Source organism: Theropithecus gelada, chromosome 11 (assembly GCF_003255815.1).
Source record: "Theropithecus gelada isolate Dixy chromosome 11, Tgel_1.0, whole genome shotgun sequence".
NCBI classification, from domain to species: Eukaryota; Metazoa; Chordata; class Mammalia; order Primates; family Cercopithecidae; genus Theropithecus; species Theropithecus gelada.
The window spans coordinates 96,417,522-96,437,123 of record NC_037679.1 but is presented as its reverse complement, the minus strand read 5'-3'; the positions used below and the strand labels follow the sequence as shown (position 1 = coordinate 96,437,123).

Below are 19,602 nucleotides of genomic sequence, written 5' to 3'. Positions count from 1 at the left end.
ATTGGCTTACAGTTCTGCAGGCTATACAGGAAGCATAGCAGCTTCTGCTTACTGAGGAGGCCTCAGGAAGCTTCCAATCATGGTGGAAGGCAAAGTGGGAGCAAGGCACTTCACACGACCAGAGCAGGAGGAAGAGACAGAGGGGTGAGGTGCCACACAGTCTTAAGCAACCAGATCTCATGAGAACTCACTATGGCGAGGATACTACCAAGGGGGAAATCTACTCCCATGATTCAGTCACCTCCTACCAGGCCCACCTCCAACACCGAGGATTACAATTTGATGTGAGATTTGGTGGGGACACAGATCCAAACCACATCCTCCTCCAAAACTCAGGTATTGCCAGTGTGATGATATTAAGAGATGGGCCCTTTTAGGGGTGGTTAGGCCATGAGGGCTTTGCGGATGGAATTAAGGCTGCTATAAAACAGGTATCATGCATTGCTGGTCTATCTCTTGCCCATCTGCCTTCTGCCATGTGAAGACATGGAGTTCCTCCCTTTAGAAGATACAATCATCACCAGGTAACTGAACATGCTGGTGCCTTGATCTTGGGCTTCCCAGCCTCCAGAACTGAGAAAATAAATTTCCCTTCCTTATAAATTACCCAGTCTCAGGTATTTTGTTGTTACAACACTAATGGACTGAGAAACTGATTTGAGCTATAACACGGATGAACTCCAAAAACACTACGCTAAATGAAAGAATCCAGACACAAAAGATCTGTTTTCTTAAGCAGTTCCTCTGAACAAAATACTATACCAGCTGAATTAACTAGTCTTGCTGCAAAAATGGCCTTAGTCTCATCTTTGGTGAAAATAAGATAGAGTTTTTTGTTTGTTTGCTTTTGTTTTCTGAGACAGAGCTTCACTCCTGTTGCCCAGGCTGGAGTGCAATGGTGCGATCTCGGCTCACTGCAACCTCTGCCTCCTAGGTTCAAGTGATTCTCCTGCCTCAGCCTCCCTAGTAGCTGGGATTACAGGCATGCACCACCACGCCTGGTTAATTTTGTATTTTTAGTAGTGATGGGGTTTCACCATGTTGGTTAGACTGGTCTCGAACTCCTGACCTTAGGTGATCCACCCGCCTCGGCCTCCCAAAGTGCTGGGATTACAGGCGTGAGCCACCATGCCTAGCCTGTGTCTTTTTATTATGAAAGAAATACATGCTTATAAAATATCAAACAGTAAAAAACTTTGAAGTAAAAATAAAAGTGCCCTATTTACTCCATCCTTACTTCTAAATACTGAGATTACTTTCACAGTGAACAAAATGGTCACTTGCCATCATATCAATATAAATAGTCTAACAAATATTTTGTTTTCATAAAACTAACAATACTGAGCTATTAAATTGACTTCTGATATCAACTGCCTGGACTTAGGCCAAATTTCACAGGTTGAGGGCATGGCCTTCATAAGACTGCCATTACTTCAGATACCAGCCACAAGTTCAGGGGTTCCCAGGGGTGTCCTCACTCCTGATCAACTGACTACAAATTTGGGGATACCCGTGATCACTTCAGGTTTTATGATTTATTAGAATGACTCACTGAACTCAGGATAGTGTCATGCTTATGACTGCAGTTTTATTATAGCAAAAGGATAAAAATCAGAACCAGCCAGAGGGAGAGATGCATGGGGTAAGGCCTGAGAGAGTCCTAAATGGAAATTTCCATTGACCCCATAGATATATCACTTTCTTAGAACTTTAATGTGTGATAATATACAGAGTATTGCCAATCAGGGGAGCTTCAATGTCCAGAGTTTTTATTGGGGTCCATTATGTAGGCATGATTGATTGAACCATTGGTCACAAGTTGAACTCAGTCTCTAGCTTCCCTTCCCCACCTGGGCTGATATAACACGGCTCAAGGCCCCAGTGCTCCAATCACATGGCTGGTCTTTCCAGCATGGCCAGCCCCATCCTGAATCACCTTCTTAGCATAAACTATCTTGGAGCCCATCATGAGAGACCTCATCGGGCCCACCACGAATAACAAAGACAATCCTATTACTTAGAAAATTCTAAGGATTTAAAGGCTACCTCCCAGGAAGTGGGGATAAAATCGAGGCAAATTCTTTACTACCCAGGTTAACTGCAGCAGGATACAATATTCAGAGAGTAAACGAACAAGTGAAGGCACACGGTCAACCTCTCAGAGTTGTGGAACTTCCAGTCTTCCCTCGTAATAGGTGCCATACCACACATGACATGCAATCAATACTAGTAAAGCTTATCTTCCTTAAAACTTTAAATCAGTATAAATAGATGTTTAGTGTTTTATCTCTGTGCCTTAGCAGATCCTCTTTTATACTGCCTAAAGTACTTGCACCCTATTTTGGAGATCACTGCCCAAAAGATCTCTTGGATAAATAATTTAAAGGGATAGGGGGGTAGATTCTATTATTGTTTCCAAATGTTTATGTTCTCCTTTGTGAAAGGATTAAACTTTGATACCCTTGACATATCTTTCTGTAGACAAAGTATATTTCCCTATCTCGCTTACAGATAACTTGCATTGGCCAACAGAATCAGAGCAAATACAATGTACACCTTATCTGAATAAAGGATGCTACTACATGGTCCAGCTTACGAGGAGTTATTCTGTGATCTCAGCTTCCAGAATGAGAAAACACTTGGAAAGGAGCCAAGCGGAGTTGCAGTCAGCTCCACGGTGACCCTAAGCACATGTGCAATGTGAGTGAGAAATACATGTCTGTGTTGTAAGCCTCTTGGATTTTGGGGTTGTTGGTGATACAGTGTAATCCAGTTATAACGTGACTTATTCCAGGGAGAGAGCTATAATTTTAGGAATATGGTTTGCTTTCTAATTATGAGCTTAGACTGTAAAGCCTCTGAGAATCAATGATCATTATTTCAGGGAGTATGTGTGCATGTATACCTGTCTACGTGCACATGCTGGTTAGGTCCAATAATTAATTGTGGAGAACTTAAATTTCTCTTATCCTTCCCTTATGCTTTGCCATTCCCCTTTCCCTTTTCTTACTAAATAATTTGATTCTAAACAAAGCAGTAGCAAGAGAGGTGTCTGTGTTGAGGTAGCTGGGAGAGCAGGAGTGGCCTGGCTGGCACAGGGTGAGAGCTTTAGCAGGGTGAAAAGGGTGACTATGCAGGGTATTGGCCTGACGGTGGTGCTGGAGCCCAAGCAGAGTGAGAAGAACACCCCGAGGGGGTGGGAAAGCGTTCTGACATGGAGAGCCAGAGCGAGGAGATGTCCACTCCTGACAATGGCCCAGTGCAGGGTGTCAGAGGATAAGATCGACGAGGGTGTCCATAGGAGGGGTAGCCTGATGTGAGAGGTCAGAGCCTGAGAGGTGGTGGGAGAGTCAGGTGCAGTGAGTTGGAGTGCAAACAGGGTGAGGAGGGCATCCATGTATGAGGTCACCTTCTGTAGGGAGTCAGAGTCGCAAGCAGAGTACTCTGGGGCCAGCCTGGTATGTATGTCAGCATGTGGGAGAGGTGAGGAGGACACCCATGCCTAGTGTTGGCCCCTTTGGGGTTGGGACTCAGCACTTAAGCAGGATGAGGAGAGAGAGCATCCTTGCAGAGGGTAGACCTGGTGTGAGTTTCAGAGACCAAGCATGATAAGGAGGGTGTCTATGTGGTGGGGTAGCCCAGTGAGGGAACTCAGATCCTAAGTAGGGTAAGGTGGACATTGTTGCTGGGGGATGGAGGACCTGCATGGAGTGTCAGAGCCCAAGCAGGATGAAGAAAGCTTCTATGCAGAGGGTAGACTTGGTGTGGGTTTCAGAAACTTAGCAGGATAAGGAAGTGGTCCATGTGGTAGGATAGCCCAATAAGGAGGTCAAAGCCCTCCAGGGTGAGGAGGGTTCCCACCCATGGGGTGACCTTGTGTGGAGCATTAGAACCTAAGGGGGTCTAAGTGGTGACTAGGGGACCAGCATCAGGAATCAGAGCGCAAGCAGAGTGAGGAGGGCTTTCCTGCAGAGGAGTGGCCTAGCACAGGGAGTCAGAACCTTGGCAGGGTGAGGAGGATGTTTGTGGGGGGATGTTCGTGGGAGTGAGGATAGGGCTGGCCCTTTGCCGGCACCCTCAGAGTGAGGAGGGAGGGCATCAGCGCAGGGGATGGTGGCTTGGACTGAAGAGTTAGAGCCCAACTAGGAAGAGAGGGACATCTTAGCAGGTGGGAGATTGAAGACATCCAGGAGATTGATCAAATAAGGAGTAAGTGAAAGACAATGAAAGCAGGTTTCTTACTGTCACAGAAAGGAGTTAGGAATGTGGGGAGAAAACTAGAATGAATCCTGTGGTGTTAGATTGGAATTAGAGGAATTCGTGTGAACTCATGGTGTTCAATATATTTAGATTATAGAATATTGGTGTCCAATATATTTAGATATAGAAATAATATAGAAATATAGGGGTGTGTGTGTGCATACATGCTATGCAGGAGAAGGAATCAGCTCGGGGAGATTAAAAGGAGGGTCATTTGAGGAGAGTTGAGGGCAGAGAATCCAGGTGTGAGCTGGGAGCATGTCTATGGAGAGATTCCACAGGAAGGATTTAATATTTGGAGTGTTTTCTTCTAGGCCTTTGGAAAAAGTTATATTTCGTACTTTAAGTTTATCCCCTTCTATACTGTGTTTCTATTTAATTATCCTAACTGTTAAAAAATAGTCATATATATTGGAGGTGGTGTGGGGATTAAAAGGCTAGGAAAATGTGGAATAAAGGCTGGCCTTCCCTCTCCTCCAGCATCCAATAAAGGGAGCTGCTTTCTGGAGATTCTAGCAAGATGAATGTAGACTCTTGATAGAGTAGTTACCAACAAGGAAACACCGAGAGCATGGAGAAGCAGCTTCAGAAGGCATGGGGTTTAAACTTTGCCTTCCCCACCATGCTAGAGGAAGCTGATTCTTGAAGGTAGGGAGGCTGATACGTGAGTTTTGTGTCTATATTCTTAGAATGTGGTACTAACAAGTTGCCTATCAGTCAAAAATGATAAGATGAATGCAACCTAAGTCTTTGTTCAGGTTATTTGGTCAAAAGTAATTACATTTGCATGTGGAAGCACACAAATTGTGTTTTTTACTAGTGAAGAACACTGTTTTCAAGAAAGACTTCTCTAATTGCTTGGTTCCTCTTTTTTTTTCCTTCCTGTTTCCACAACCCTTTGGTTTCCCACTTTTATTACATTTGCTTGCATTTGTTTCAAGGCTGTGATTCTCACTATAGTGGTCCTGAGGAAAGGGCCTCTGTGAACTGAGGTTTTTGGTTTTTATTGTGATCCTTAGTTCTCAAGAGACCCCTCTTGAAGATATGTGCCTATCTGGTGCCTCTGCTCTCCTCTAGATGAGTGAAAGGAAGGAGGTAATCTACCACCATGTTTGGTTCTCATTTATAAGATGTTTGAAGAAAGATTTGAAACCAATTTTTTGAAGAAAGCAGAAGGTCTCTTCCCATTATGACTTCGGAAATCACTTATGCTGAAGTGAGGTTCCAAAATGAATCCAAGTTCTCAGGCATCGACTCAGCCTCTTCTGCAGGTAAAGATCATTTTCTGGGTGTCAGAGTGAATGATGAGAGGAAGGATGAGGAGAGGGTTTATGAATAAGGCCTAGGTGTTGGGAGTTGCTGGTTCTCTGATTGAGTATGTCTGGGAAACACAAGAGTCCCAGAAGACTGAGTAGCCTGCAGATACACATTACGGGGTGTACATTTGTAGTGTGGAGAACAAAAGATTTTGTGTCACGCTCTTCAGCCTCCACTCTGCTTACTGAAATAGAGGTGAGAGAAATCAATGCCAGTTCTAAGCTAAGGCGAGCGCTCTGATGCCCCTGTGTTTTCTAAGGCTGAGTGGGGCTGGGGTTAAGAGGTTGAATACAACTTCTGAAACCATCAACCCAGATGCAGGGGGTCCTGATGAATTTGTGAGATTTGTTTTTTGATCAGTTAGAGGGAAAGAATTTGGGTGGACAGTGGTGAGGGAATATTTGTTGGTAATGGATGGAAATGTAACAAAAGGCCATTGCAAATGAAAGACTAGAAAGTCTACAAAGAAAGTCTCTTAAATCTCCAGGAAACTTTTTCTGAAATCAGAGAACTTATTGCATGTTGCATCTCTGAGACAGACTCTGTTACATTTACGAGTAGATGCAAGGTAATTTGGGTGTCATGTGTGATATCCCAAGTATAGAGCAAAAGAGAGAAAAGAATGTATATAGAGTACAAGAAACTATGGGGGAAGGGGTCAGGACTATAGTTATGCTTTCTAAAATATCTCTGTGAAGGTGTGGAGAGCACTTAGGGAAATTTTTTCCCCTTAAAAACTTTGTATAATTTCTTTATTACACAAGTATTAATGTTCATTGTAGAATAAATTAGCCAGAGGTACACAGATATTTGAATTATAATTACTCTTATCATCTAGAGACAATCATAATTTGCAATTTAGTGAATATCCTTCCACATACAAATACATATCAGGTGCATATGTATTTTACTGAAAATGTAATCATATTATATAATACTGAAGATTTTCCCCCCATCATTTTACAAAATATCATAACTTTAAGAAAGCAATTTCTAACCATGAGATGGTAACCATGGATGATTATAAAAATTTATTTATTATAGCATTATTTAAAGTTGGAAACAATCTATTATTTAAATATATGATGAAATACTATGCAACCATAATACGGAGCGTTAAAGAAGAAAATATAAGGGTATGAAAAATGTTCATGATACAGTGTAAGGAAAATAATAGGTCAGATATCAGTATTTATGGTATGTCAATCATGTGGGAAAATTTGCATATATGTATATATACATTCATAAAATTGCTAGAAAGATATATATCAAAATATTATGGTGCATTATAACTTGCATGGCATAACAGTTATCCTCAATGGTAGGAATTTGTATTTTTATATATTTTCTAAAGTTTCTAAAGTGAATATTATTATAGCCTTTCTATTCCTGTTCTCATGTGATTTCAAATGTCATACCGTTAGTAACTGTGTGTCATCCAAGAAAAGGGAAGGAGGAGGAGGAAGAAGAGGAAGTAAAGACAGAACTTATTACTGATAAAACTAATTTGGCTTCTTCTTCAGCTTCCAAGGAAAGGACTGCCCCTCACAAAAGTAATACCGGGTTCTCCAAGCTGCTTTGTGCCTCATTGATGATATTTTTCCTGCTATTGGCAATCTCATTGTTTATTGCTTTTTTCAGTAAGTATGCCAACAGAACCAATAAGCAATATCTGCTGTACATGAAGAGAGGGTATCTTTTAAAAATTGACTTTTAAAAATGAGTTTATCCAGAAATCCGAAGTGAAATTTTCTCTGGGGAGACACAATTTTCTCTGGGAATCCACTGTGAATTTTACTCTTTATTTGGATTTAGTTACTGTCCTGTAAAAATAACGGAATCCATACTCATTTAGAGAAACTGAAGCATAAATGTGAGTGTATGTATTTGTATTGTAGAGTGAAATCTATGGGGCATCATCTCTATACTAGACACTATGTAAGTGAGGACAAATCTATATTTCCTTGGTAGCATTTATCAGGCCAGTATTATTTGAATGCACAGACACTTATCTTTTGGGATATGAGCAGGTAGACAACAAGGAGATGGGAAGACATATTTCAGGAGGAGTTCTCCACTGACTTTTACTCTGATTATTCCTGTCCTGCTCAAGACTGTGTGGGATCTAAAAGCCAATTTAGCAAATTAGGTGGATTGCTGCATATCTTTGGCTTTCAGCATTTGTTGGGTTCTTCCCCCCTGCTCTGTTAGCCAGGCTGGGGTGCAGTGGTGCAGTGTTGGCTCACTGCAACCTCCACCTCCCAGATTCAAGCGATTCTCCTACCCCAGCCTCCCAAGTAGCTGGGATTATAGGTGTGCGTCACCATGTTCAGCTAATTTTTTTTTGTATTTTTAGTAGAGACAGGGTTTTCTCACGTTTCCCGGCCTAGTCCTGAACTCCTGGGCTCAAGCAATTTGCCCGCCTCAGCCTCCTAACATGCTGGGATTACAGGCATGAGTCACCACACCTGGCCCCAAATTTTTAAAAGGCATCAAAACTAGTGTACATTTAGGTAGATTCTCTATTAATTTCTTTGGTCATTTCGTAAGTATTGTCCGTCTACTGTATGTCAGGCACTGTGCCAGACAGAGAGTCAAGATAGAGCCATAGCGCCTGGTCTCAAGAAATTTAGAGAATGGTAAAATGAACCAGCGGTTATAACATTGTATGGTAAGTGTTGTGCAGTTAAGAAGTATAATAAGTGCAAGAGGCTGAGGTAGGCTTCCTGGAGGAGGTGACATCTAGAGCTGTGTATACCAAGAATGATGTAGAGATGAGAGAGTGTGGAATTTGGGGAAATGTAAACATGCATGACTGGAACATATGGTGCTAAGTAAAGAACTAAGAAATGAAGTTGTAGGTGGCAGAAATAAATAGGACTCAGACCATGAAGAGCGCTGTATATAATGATAAAGAGTTTGGATTTTTTTCCCTCCTAAAGGTTATTTTATCAATTATCTTTTGCTGGTTAGTAAGCCAATCTAAAACGTAGTGGATTAAAACAGCAACTATTTATTTAGCTCATACATCTGTGGCTTGGCAATTGAGACTGGCATCAGTTGGGAGATTCCCTGAGTCCTGGCTGAACTCACTTATGTATATGCGGTAGGGTACTGGCCACAGGAAACTTAGCTTCTGAGGAAGAGGATGCTAGCTGGAATGGCAGGAGAGATTTGGCCACATTTCTCTTATCATTCATCAGGCTAGCCTGGGTTTGTTCACATGGCAACTGGCAGGCTTTTAAGACTGAAAGCTGAAGTAAGCAACGCCTTTTGAAGTCTCACCTTGGAACTAGCACAGAACTCACCTTGGCCAAAAGAAGTCTTACAGGCAGCCCAGATCCAGGCAGTGGAGAAATAGACCACGTCTCTTAAATGAAGAAACTGCAAAATCACATTGCAAAACAGTGTAGATCCAGGGAATGTTGAAAGTTGTGGCCATTTTTGCAATTTTTAAAATCGAAGAATTTTAAGCAGGGAATTGATATAATCGGATTGGACTTATGAAGAAGTGCCCAAAGTGGAATAAATTACACCAAAAGTAGTAATGATGTATAAAGATTCAAAGAAAATCAATTGAAAGAAATGAAAACACATAAATATGCAATAGCTAAAACATCAACAAATAATAACATAATAAATAACAAAATAAAATGTTTTTAAAAGCAAAAAAAAAAAAAAAAGAAATAGCATGTTGACAGAGGTGTGGAAAATGGATATATGAGGACAAATTTGGAGGGAAAGAGAGGTTAGAAGGATAATTCGCTAATTCAATTGAGAAATATTGTCAGACTGGTCTATGGCTAGTGTTAGCGCAAAAAGAGAAGATGAAGTAGTTTTGAATGATAAAGGAGGTAGAGGTTTGATGAATATTCAGTTCTGGGAAATAAGGGACCTAGAGAAGTAAAGTGTGGCTCCAATATTCTGACTTTGTAAACTCAGAAATCATTAAGTTTTTCAAAGAGGTAGACAATATAGGATCAGTAGCAGGTTTGGGTTGGAAGATGGTGACTTAAGTTTTGGGCATGTTGAGTTTTACATGACTGTGAGAACCTCAAATGGACATGTCTGCTGGCCCATTTGTCTGGATTTAGGGGGAGAGGTCTGAGCTTTGGAAGTCCTTCACATAGAGGTAGCAGGTGATGCCATGAGAATATATAATATCACTCAGGGAGATAACTTAGTATAAGAAAGAGGGATAAGGATGGAACTCTGGGATATGTTACATTTTAAATGAGATGGATGGAGGAAAAGGGGCCTACAGAAGAGTGTAAGAAGCAGCAGCAAGAAAGGTAAGACAAAAACAACAGAGAGTAATGTCCCAAGAGCTAAGGGGAAAGGTAACTGGGGTCAAGCCTTTAAGGAAGTCAAATAGGAAAAGGACTAAGTAACCCTAGGATATTACTGAGGATCCATTTTAGGGATGGTTTTAGTGAAATAGTGAAGTAAAACCCAGAATATGATGGGTCAAGGAGCAAATGAAAGGTAGGGAGGAAAGAGAAAAAGTTCAGTTTTTTGTTTTTTTTTTTTTTGAGATGGAGTCTTGTTCCGTCGCCCAGGCTGGAGTGCCGCGGCGCGATCTCGGCTCACCGCAACTTCCGCCTCCCAGGTTCAAGCAATTCTCCTGCCTCAGCCTCCCAAGTTGCTGGGATTATAGGCACCTGCCACTGCGCCCAGCTAATTTTTGTATTTTTAGTAGAGACGAGGTTTCACCATCTTGGCCAGGCTAGTCTCGAACTCCTGACCCTCTTTGACCTCCCAAAGTGCTGGGATAACAGGCGTGAGCCACCGTGCCCGCCCAAAAGTTCAGTTTCTAGAGGGAGAGGTGGGTTAGTTTTAAATTGGGAGAAACATGGGAGCGTTGGTGTGCTGAGGAGTAAGAGCCAGTTGGGATGGAGAGAGTAATGGAGAGAAGAGGAAGAAAATCATGCGCTCTTGATCCATGTGGGGTTCTTTTTAAAATTCTCCATTGTCCAAGGTAACCCAGAACTCCTCAGAATTAATTTGCCCCTCTCCCCTCCGCTCCAGAGTCCCAGGGTGTGCACATCCCTAAATATAAGTGTTTATTGCCCTCCGTCCCTCCACCCCCAAGAGTTTGCCTTTGCGTGCATCTTATATTAAGTATTGAAGGAGAATGTGGGGGGGCTTTAGATCCATTTTGATGGAACTGTTGTGTCCTCTTCCAACTACTGATCTTTTAGCTATTCCTAGAGATATCTATAGTTTCAAAATAGGAAATCTTTTCCCTCTACTCAAGTAACACGGCACTTGTAAGTTTTGTTTCAATAAAGAATGCAAGAAAGTAACGATAAAGAGCAAAGTCATAATGCTACCAGGAAAATAAATGGTCTTTATTCTCTTTTCCAGTTTTCTTTCAAAAATATTCTCAGCTTCTTGAAAAAATGACGACGAAAGACCTGGTTCATACAACATTGGAGTGTGTGAAAAAAAATATGACCACGGAAGGTAAAAGTTAATGTGCCTAGAACTCAGTTGCTGACTATACTATGTAGGGATCCCAAATCAGTATTTCCAGTAACATTCTCAGGTAGATCATACTGAGAAGTTGAGTCTCACAATAATTTAAGCTACAAATATACAAACATATAGGACATGCTGGGCGTGGTGGCTCACGCCTGTAATCCCAGCACTTTGGGAGGCCGAGGCGGGTGGATCACGAGGTCAACAGATCGAGACCATCCTAGCCAACATGGTGAAACCCCGTCTCTACTAAAAGCACAAAAATTAGCTGGGCATGGTGGCGTGCACCTGTTATCCCAGCTACTCGGGAGGCTGAGGGAGGAGAATCACTTGAACCCCGGAGGCAGAGGTTGCGGTAAGCCGAGGTCGCACCACTGCACTTCGCCTGGTGAGGGAGCAAGATTCCGTCTCAAAACCAAAAACAAACAAACAAACAAACACACCCAAAACCAAAAAACAAAAAGCAAATATATAGGACATACATTCTTTTGTTGTTGTTTTTTTGAGACAGGGTCTCCCTTTGTTGCCAAGGCTGGAGTGCAGTAGCGCAAACACAGCTCACTACAGCCTCAACCTCCTGGGCTCAAGTGATCCTCGCATTTCAGCTTCCTGAGTAGCTGAGACTACAAGCACATGCCACTACACTCACCTAGTTTTTGTATTTTTTGTAGAGATGGGGTTTCACCCTGTTGCCCAGGCTGATCTTGAACTCCTAAGCTAATCTGTCTGTCTCAGTCTCCTGAAGGGCTGGGATTATAGGCGTGAGCCACGGTGCCTGGTCCTAAAATTCTTCTTATGTACTCATGTATCTTTAGTTTGTCTATGGAAAAAAATAGAAGCTTAATTGTGAAAAAGGTTACATTGCTTTTAGACGTCTTCAACCTTTGCTTCTTTCTGAACTTTCTATACACATTTGCTCTTTTTCTCACATATCAGTTAAAACCATGTGATGAAAATGTGGTGATGATTTTTTAATGGATGTGAATTATTTAAATTCTTTAAATTAATAGATTATTATTATTATTATTGAGACAGGATCTCACTCTGTTTTCCAGGCTGGAATGCAGTAGTGTGACTACAGCTCACAGTAGCCTTGATCTCCTGGGTTCCAAGTAATCCTCCACCTCAGCCTCCTAGTAGCTGCGATCAAAGGTGCCCACTACCATGCTTGGCTATTTTATTTTTATTTTTTGAATCTTTGTAGAGAGAGGATCTTGCCATGTTGCCCAGGCTGGTCTTGAATTCCTGGCTTCAAGCAATCCTCCCACCTCAGCCTCCCAGTGCTGGGATTACAGGAGTGAGCTACCGTGCCTGGCTAACAGGTTATTTTTAAGAACAGTTTTATATTCACAGAAAAATTGAGCAGATAATGCAAAGAGATCTCATTTTACCCTTGCTCTGCACACATGCTGTCCCCTGTTGTTAACATCTTACACGAACATGGTATATTTCTTACAACTAATTAACTAATATTGGTATATTATTATTAATTAAAATTCACAATTTTCAGGTTTCTTTAGTGTTCACCTCATGTTTCTTTTCTGCAATAGGATCCCCATCCAGAACACCACATTACATTGAGTTCTCATGTCTCATGTCTCATGTTCTCAGCACCTCTTTGCTGTGGTAGTTTCTCAGATTTTCCTCATATTTGATGACCCTGACAGTTTTGAGCAATACTGGTCAGCTATATTATGGAATGTCCATCTATCGGAATTTGTCTGATGTTTTTCTAATAATTAGACTGGGATTACTGGTTTTCGGGAGGAAGATCACAGATGTAAAATGCTATTTTCATTACATCATATCAAGGGCATATATTATCAAAAGGGCTCTTGGCTATTGATGTTGACCTTGATCACTTGGCTAAGGTAGCGTTTGTCAAGTTTCTCCACTGTAAAGTTACTCTTTCCCTCCCTGCCCCTTTCCATACTACACTCTTTGGAAGGTAAGGATTGGGAAGTTATGCTCTCCTTTCATGAGGTGGAGTATGGTATCAGTCATGGTCAGCAGGCTGGAGACTCAGGAGTAAGAGTTGCAGTTTGAGTCCAAAGACCATCTGCTGCAGAACCTTGAAGAGCCAGTGCTGCAGATGAAGTGCAAAGGTGGTCCACCGAGTTTCCTCTTGCTCAGAGGAGGTCCTCTTTTTGTTCCATTTAGATTAGATGAAGTCTACTTACATTATTGAGGGCAATCTGCTTTACTCTAGGTCCAGCAAATTTAAATGTAAATCTCATCCAAAAACATTTTCACAGAAACACCCAGAATGTTTGACTAAATATCTGGGTACTGTGGCCCAGATAAGTTGACACATAAAATTAGCCATCACACGTATCTATATAATTTATTTGAAATTTTGTCCAGGTGACATTTGTCTCTTTTATTCCATTTATTTATCCAATCATTTATTTATATCTGCATGTTACTCATGGAGATATAGATATCTCTCTTCAACTTTTAAGTTCAGGGGTACATGTGCAGTATGTGCAGGTTTGTTTCATGGGTAAATGTGTGCCATGGTGGTTTGCTACACGGATCAACCCATCACCCAGGTATTAAGCCCAGTATCCATTAGCTATTCTTCCTGATGCTCTCCCTTTCCCAGCTTGCTCCCTCCACCACAGGCCCCAGTGTGTGTTGTTCCCCACTGTGTGTCCAACTCCATGGATATTTATTTTAAATTTTGGTTTATAATCCAATACTACTTTATTTTGTGGTTCCAGCTTTGGACATTGGGAACTCTTTCATTTGACTCCTGTGACCCTTTAACGTATCACCAGAATGTGTTTGTTCTTTTGTTTTGATGTAGCACTTCCTCACTTTCTGGGACTGAAAATGCTGGAGACTCACATTGTACATTTCATGTCCCTATCCTAGAATCAGATACTTCTTTGAGGAGCCCTAGTTCCTTTGATGGAAGAAGAGTATCTTAGGAATTTTGATAATCTGTAATGTCATTTTCATTCAGTTCAATGTATTTTTAAAAATTTCCCTTTAGACATCTCCTTTGGTTCATGGATTCTTTAGAAGTGTGTTGTTTAGTTTCAAGTGTATGGACATTTCCCTGTGTTGTTTCTTTTATTAATTTCTGGTTTGTTTTCACTGTGGTTGGATATATGATTTCAGCAATTTTAAATTTGCTGAGGTTATTTAATGTCCCAAGATGTGGTTTGTTTCAGCATATGTTCCGGGGGCACTGGAAAAGAATGGGTATTCGGTTGTCGGGTGGAGTGTTCTATAAATGTGGATTAGATTCTTGTAGTTGACGATGTTTTTAAGTTCTATGTTCTTGCTGATTTTCTATGTGGTTCTGTCAATTGTTGAGAGAGAGGTATTGATGTATCCACCTGTAATTGTATATTTTTCAGTTCCTCCCTTCAATTGTATCAGTTTTGCTTTATAGATTTTGCAGCTTTGTTTGGCGTGTACACATTTGGGGTCACTTTACAAGGTTCTGTTTATATTTATTTATTTATTTATTTATTTATTTATTTATTTATTTATTTATTTTGAGACGGAGTCTCACTCTGTCGCCCAGGCTGGAGTGCAGTGGTACAATCTCGGCTCACTGCAACCTCTGCCTCCTGGGTTCAAGCGACTCTTTTGCCGCAGCCTCCTGAGGAGCTGGGATTACAGGTATGCGCCACTACACCTGGCTAATTTTTGTATTTTGAGTGGATATGGGGTTTCACCATGTTGGCCAGGCTGGTCTCAAACTCCTTATCTCAGGTGATCCATCCACCTTGGCCTCCCAAAGTTCTGGGATTACAGGTGTGAGCCACCACACCCAGCCTTTTTTGGGGTATTTTTAGTACAGGGTTTTTTTTTAGAGACAGGGTTTTGCCATGTTGGTCAGGCTGGTCTCGAACTCCCGACCACAGGTGATCCGCCCACCTCCGCCTCGGAAAGTGCTAGGATTATAGGCGTGAGCCACTGTGTCCAGCCTTTTCTGTCTAGTTTGTTTCTGTTGTTCAGTTGACAGATTGTTTTGTCTTCCAATTCACTAATCCCTCTATCCCCTTTATTCTGCTCTTGAGTCGATCCACTGAGCTTTTTATTTTGGTTATTATATTTTTCAATTATAAAATTTCCATTTGGTTTTTCTTTATATCTTTCTTTGCTGAAACTTTCTAATTTTTCATTTGTTTCAAGCATGTTTGTATCTTCTTGTTGAAGCAGTTTTTTTGTTTTAATCATGGCTGCTTTAAAATCATTGTCAGATAATTCCAACATTTTTGTTGTCTTTTTTTTTTTTTTTTTGAGACAGGGTCTCACTGTGTTGCCCAGGCTGGTCTTGAACTTCTGGGCTCAAGCGATTCTCCTGCCTCAACCTCCAAAGTGCTGGGATTATAGGCATGAGCCACCATGCCCGGCCCCATTTTTGTTGTCTTGATTGTAGGCATCTATTGATTATTATTTTTTATTAAATTTGAAAACTTAACTGGTTCTTAGCATAATGAGTTATTTTCTATTGAACTCTGGATGTTTTTGTGTTATATTCTGAGAGTCTGGATCTTATTTAAACATGTTTCATTAAGAGCTGTCCTTTTCAGATAGCACTTCAGCAAGAGAAAAGAGGCTCTGCCTCATTACTGCCTGATTGAGGTAGACTTGGCTTCCTTGACGCCTGAGGGGCAGGGGCTCCTGGTTACATCTGAGTGGGGATGGGAGTTCCAGCTTCCATGTGTTCTCCTTTGGCTCTTAATTTTAATAATATACACACTTTTAAAAGTGATTATTTATATTGCAAGTATGTGCACCTCTTCCCAATACAGAGACAGCCTGGAGCTGTTGCCCAAAGAATTGGAAGCCGTTTAGTTCCAACTGCTACTTTATTTCTACTGAATCAGCATCTTGGCAAAAGAGTGAGAAGGACTGCACTAGAATGGAGGCTCACCTGCTGGTGATAAACACTCGAGAAGAGCAGGTACTTTCTAATAGATAATGGGGCTGTGAGCCCTGCCTGATCTTTGTATATCTCTCTTGGCTGTGAAGGAGGTTTTTGCTACTTTGGGATATTTGTGCTGTGGCAGAAGGCTTCAAATAAAATAAATAGAAAGGGCTCCTAAGCCTTTATATTCCATACCTTCTTCCTGCTTCAGTAAAACTAACCTCCCCGAAAGAAAATGTAGCATTAAAAATATATGAGGGTTGAATGGAAGGATGAAAATGTTTCAGTCTGAAATATCAATTTGTTATTTCAATATGTAAATGTTTTATACATGATTAACTATTTAACAGATAAGTAGTATTAGGTTGAAAAGAGAAAAGAAAGTTAACTCATGATGAATCACAATCAACACTCAGGAGTGAAAATAAATAATCCCTGAAGTTATGAAAGGAAAATGACTGAATTTGCCAAAAGTTTCTCGTGTACAACTTTGAAGAATGTAATCTCTTAGTGAAGAAAAGAGGGGAAGTAAACCTAAGATGAGAATTCATTCTGATCATATAAATTGCTTCCATACTGGCCGGGCATGGTGGCTCATGCCTGTAATCCCAGCACTTTGGGAGGTCAAGGCGGGCAGATCACTTGAGGCTGGGAGTTCAAGACCAGCTTGGCCAAAATGGTGAAACCCTACCTCTACTAAAAATACAAAAATTAGCCAGGCATGGTGGCACACGCCTGTAGTCCCAGCTACTGGGGAGGCTGGGGCATGAGAATTGCTTAAGCCTGGGAGGTAGAGGTGCAGTGAGCCAAGACTGCACCACTGCACTCCAGCCTGGGATAGAAGGTGAGACTCCATCTCAAAAAAAAAAAAAAAAAAAAAATCCTTCCATATGTACTGAACATCATGCTCACAAGCGATTCTTTGATTCTGCCCTGCTTAGCCAGAGACCTCCATTCCTACATAGAGCTCCAGTGCGGCTGTTGCTGGATCCTCTCCTTTTCTTCTCGTTTCTCTAAGGTATTAAGAATTCAGTTCGAGCTGTAAAAAATACTGTAAAGGCTGTGACTCCTTCTTTTCCCCCCTCAGGATTTCATCTTCCAGAATCTGCAAGAAGAATCTGCTTATTTTGTGGGGCTTTCAGATCCAAAAGGTCAGCAACATTGGCAATGGGTAGATCAGACACCATACAATGAAAGTTCCACGTGAGTATAGAATGAAATAAAAGAATCTTGGGTCCTGGATCATGCAGAGAGCTTAGGGTATTCTAGCTATCAGCTATAAAAGTAGAATAGCTTACTATTCTTTTAGCTCTTGGGCACTAGGTTAAATAATTTCGTTATTTCATTTAATCTGCACAAGAACCCTATGAGGCACACGTTGTTATTTTTCCCCTGTAGATATGAGGAAATTAAACTTGGTTGGAGAGTATAGATAATTCAGCTAAGGTCACCCAGTGGTGTCAACAATAGTTCTCTCTTCTTTTTTTTTTTTTAAATGGAGTCTCACTCTGTTGCCCAGGCTGGAGTGCAGTGGAGCAATCTTGGCTCACTGCAGGCTCCACCTCCCAGGTTGACGCAATTCTCCTGCCTCAGCCTCCCAAGTAGCTGGGACTACAGGCACCTGCCAACACGCCTGGCTAATTTTTGTATTTTTAGTGGAGATGGAGTTCCACCTTGTTAGCCAGGATGGTCTTGATCTCCTGACCTCGTGATCCACCCGCCTCGGCCTCCCAAAGTTCTGGGATTACAGGCGTGAGCCACCGTGCCTGGCTAACAATAGTTCTCAAATGGGGTGGATCTTACTGTGCTTTTAACCAGTATATTTACCTATCTCTACATAGTGAAAATCCGTGTTGATTAAGATCATAACCAATTATTAAGATTTGATAATTCTTTTTTTCTTTTTTGAGACAGGGTCTTACTCTGTCAACCAGGCTGGAGTGCAGTGGTGCAATCATGGCTCACTGCAACCTTGAATTCCTCGGCTCAAGGGATCCTCCCACCTAAGTCTTCTGAGTTGCTAGGATGACAAGTGTGTGCCACCACACCCAGTCAGGTTGAAGATTTAATACTTCTTATGAAGCAAAAATGCTAAATTCTGATAATCTTATATCTCATATTTATGTAATTCTTTAATTACATAAATTACATACTTTACATATATTACCTAAATTACATAAAATATATACTTTACTGGATTACCACCTTTGATCTTCATATCCACTGTATGAAATAAATTGTGATATTACTCTAGTCCTCATTTTTTAGATAGAAAAATTGAGAATCAGGGAAGTTAAATTACTTATCCAATAACAGGGATAAATAGAAGATCCAAAAGATTTTACTAGTTCTCTAGACTTTAAAAACAGTGCATTAAAAAAAGGAAAAACTCTATTGATAAGTGGGACCAGGGTGAAATCTTTTCATCATACAAGGACACCCTATAGGTTGACGGACCCATAGGAACAGGACATAAGGATGGACAAAGAGAAGAGAACCTCTGGAAAATCTGTGGTGAGGACATTCAAAGCAGTAAGAGAGAGAACATTGAGTGATGTAAGCACAGTTTTCAAAGGAAATGCCAGAAATGCAGATGGAGGAGAAGCTGCATGAGTGGCTGAAACATAGATTTGGGCATATCTGACCCTATGTTCCATGAAATTCATCCCTAGCTCCTCACCCCTGTCTCTAACTCTTTTCAAAGCTCTGAAGAAATGCCCTCGTCTTTTTTGTCCCTTTCAGATTCTGGCATCCACATGAGCCCAGTGATCCCGATGAGCGCTGTGTTGTGCTAAATTTCCATAAAACACCCAAAAGATGGGGCTGGAATGATATTCATTGTAATGTTCATCAAAGGTCAGTTTGTGAGATGATGAAGATCCACTTATGAACTGAACACTCTCCATTAACAAGTGGTTGGATTGGCATCTGTCATTGTAGGGATAGATAATAAGCTCTTCTTATTTATGTGTAAGGGAGGTCCATATAATTTAGGTGGTCTGTCAACTATTCTACTTATGAGAGAATTGGTCTGTACATTGATTGATTCACTTTTTCATAAAGTGAGCATTTATTCATGTGCCAAAGCCTGTACTGAAGACCCCTATTGTGCACACATGGAGAGAACATGAGTCTCTCTTAATTTTTGTCTGGTTGCTAAAGAATTATTTACCAATAAAATTATATGATGTGGTTTCTCCTCCTGTCTGGTTTTCTCTTCATCCCTACTATACTGATGTATAATTGACAAATAAAATGGTATATATTTAAGGTGTACACTGTGGTGATTTGACATACATATATTGTAAAATGATTACCATAATCAAGTTAGTTAATCCACACCCATTATCTTAAATAGTTAACAATCTTGTGTGTAGTGAGAACGTTTAAGATCTACTCCCTTCTGGCCATTGGTATCAACAAACACAAAGAAAGATATACTCCCCAATAAATTTCAAGTGTACAATGCATCATTATTAACTATAGTCACCATGCAGTACATTAGATCTCTAGAACTTCGTCATCTTAGAACTGAAAATTTGTACCCTTTGACCAACATTGCCTGATTTTCTCCACTGCCCTCCATCCCCTGGCAACCATCATTTTACCCTCTGTTTCTATGGATTGACTTTTTAAGGTTCTACCTATAAGTA

At 40.9% G+C, this 19,602-nt stretch overlaps 1 protein-coding gene across 4 annotated transcripts; it reads left to right on the top strand.

Annotated features, from left to right (window-relative positions):
* Positions 1-5,200: 5,200 nt before the first annotated feature.
* CLEC4A (C-type lectin domain family 4 member A) lies at positions 5,201-19,146 on the top strand. 4 transcript variants are annotated; one of them, XM_025402712.1, is made up of 6 exons: positions 5,201-5,531; positions 7,101-7,217; positions 10,945-11,043; positions 15,834-15,985; positions 17,037-17,152; positions 18,692-19,146. In XM_025402712.1, the coding sequence occupies exons 1-6, from the start codon at positions 5,450-5,452 to the stop codon at positions 18,837-18,839; spliced, it is 714 nt and encodes a 237-aa protein (XP_025258497.1). In that variant the 5' UTR covers positions 5,201-5,449; the 3' UTR covers positions 18,840-19,146. The 4 variants fall into 4 exon arrangements, with proteins under 4 accessions (XP_025258497.1, XP_025258499.1, XP_025258498.1 ...); XM_025402714.1 differs by lacking the exon at positions 7,101-7,217 and having other exon boundaries at positions 5,203-5,531; XM_025402713.1 differs by lacking the exon at positions 10,945-11,043 and having other exon boundaries at positions 5,203-5,531.
* The last annotated feature ends 456 nt before the right edge of the window (positions 19,147-19,602 follow it).

Bases quoted from the DNA above. Each gene is read 5' to 3' on its own strand.
- CLEC4A (XM_025402712.1), top strand. From the start codon at position 5,450: ATGACTTCGGAAATCACTTATGCTGAAGTGAGGTTCCAAAATGAATCC. The intron at 11,044-15,833 runs GTAAAAGTTAAT...TTCCCAATACAG, and splicing joins AAAAAATATGACCACGGAAG to AGACAGCCTGGAGCTGTTGC. The intron at 17,153-18,691 runs GTGAGTATAGAA...TGTCCCTTTCAG, and splicing joins CCATACAATGAAAGTTCCAC to ATTCTGGCATCCACATGAGC.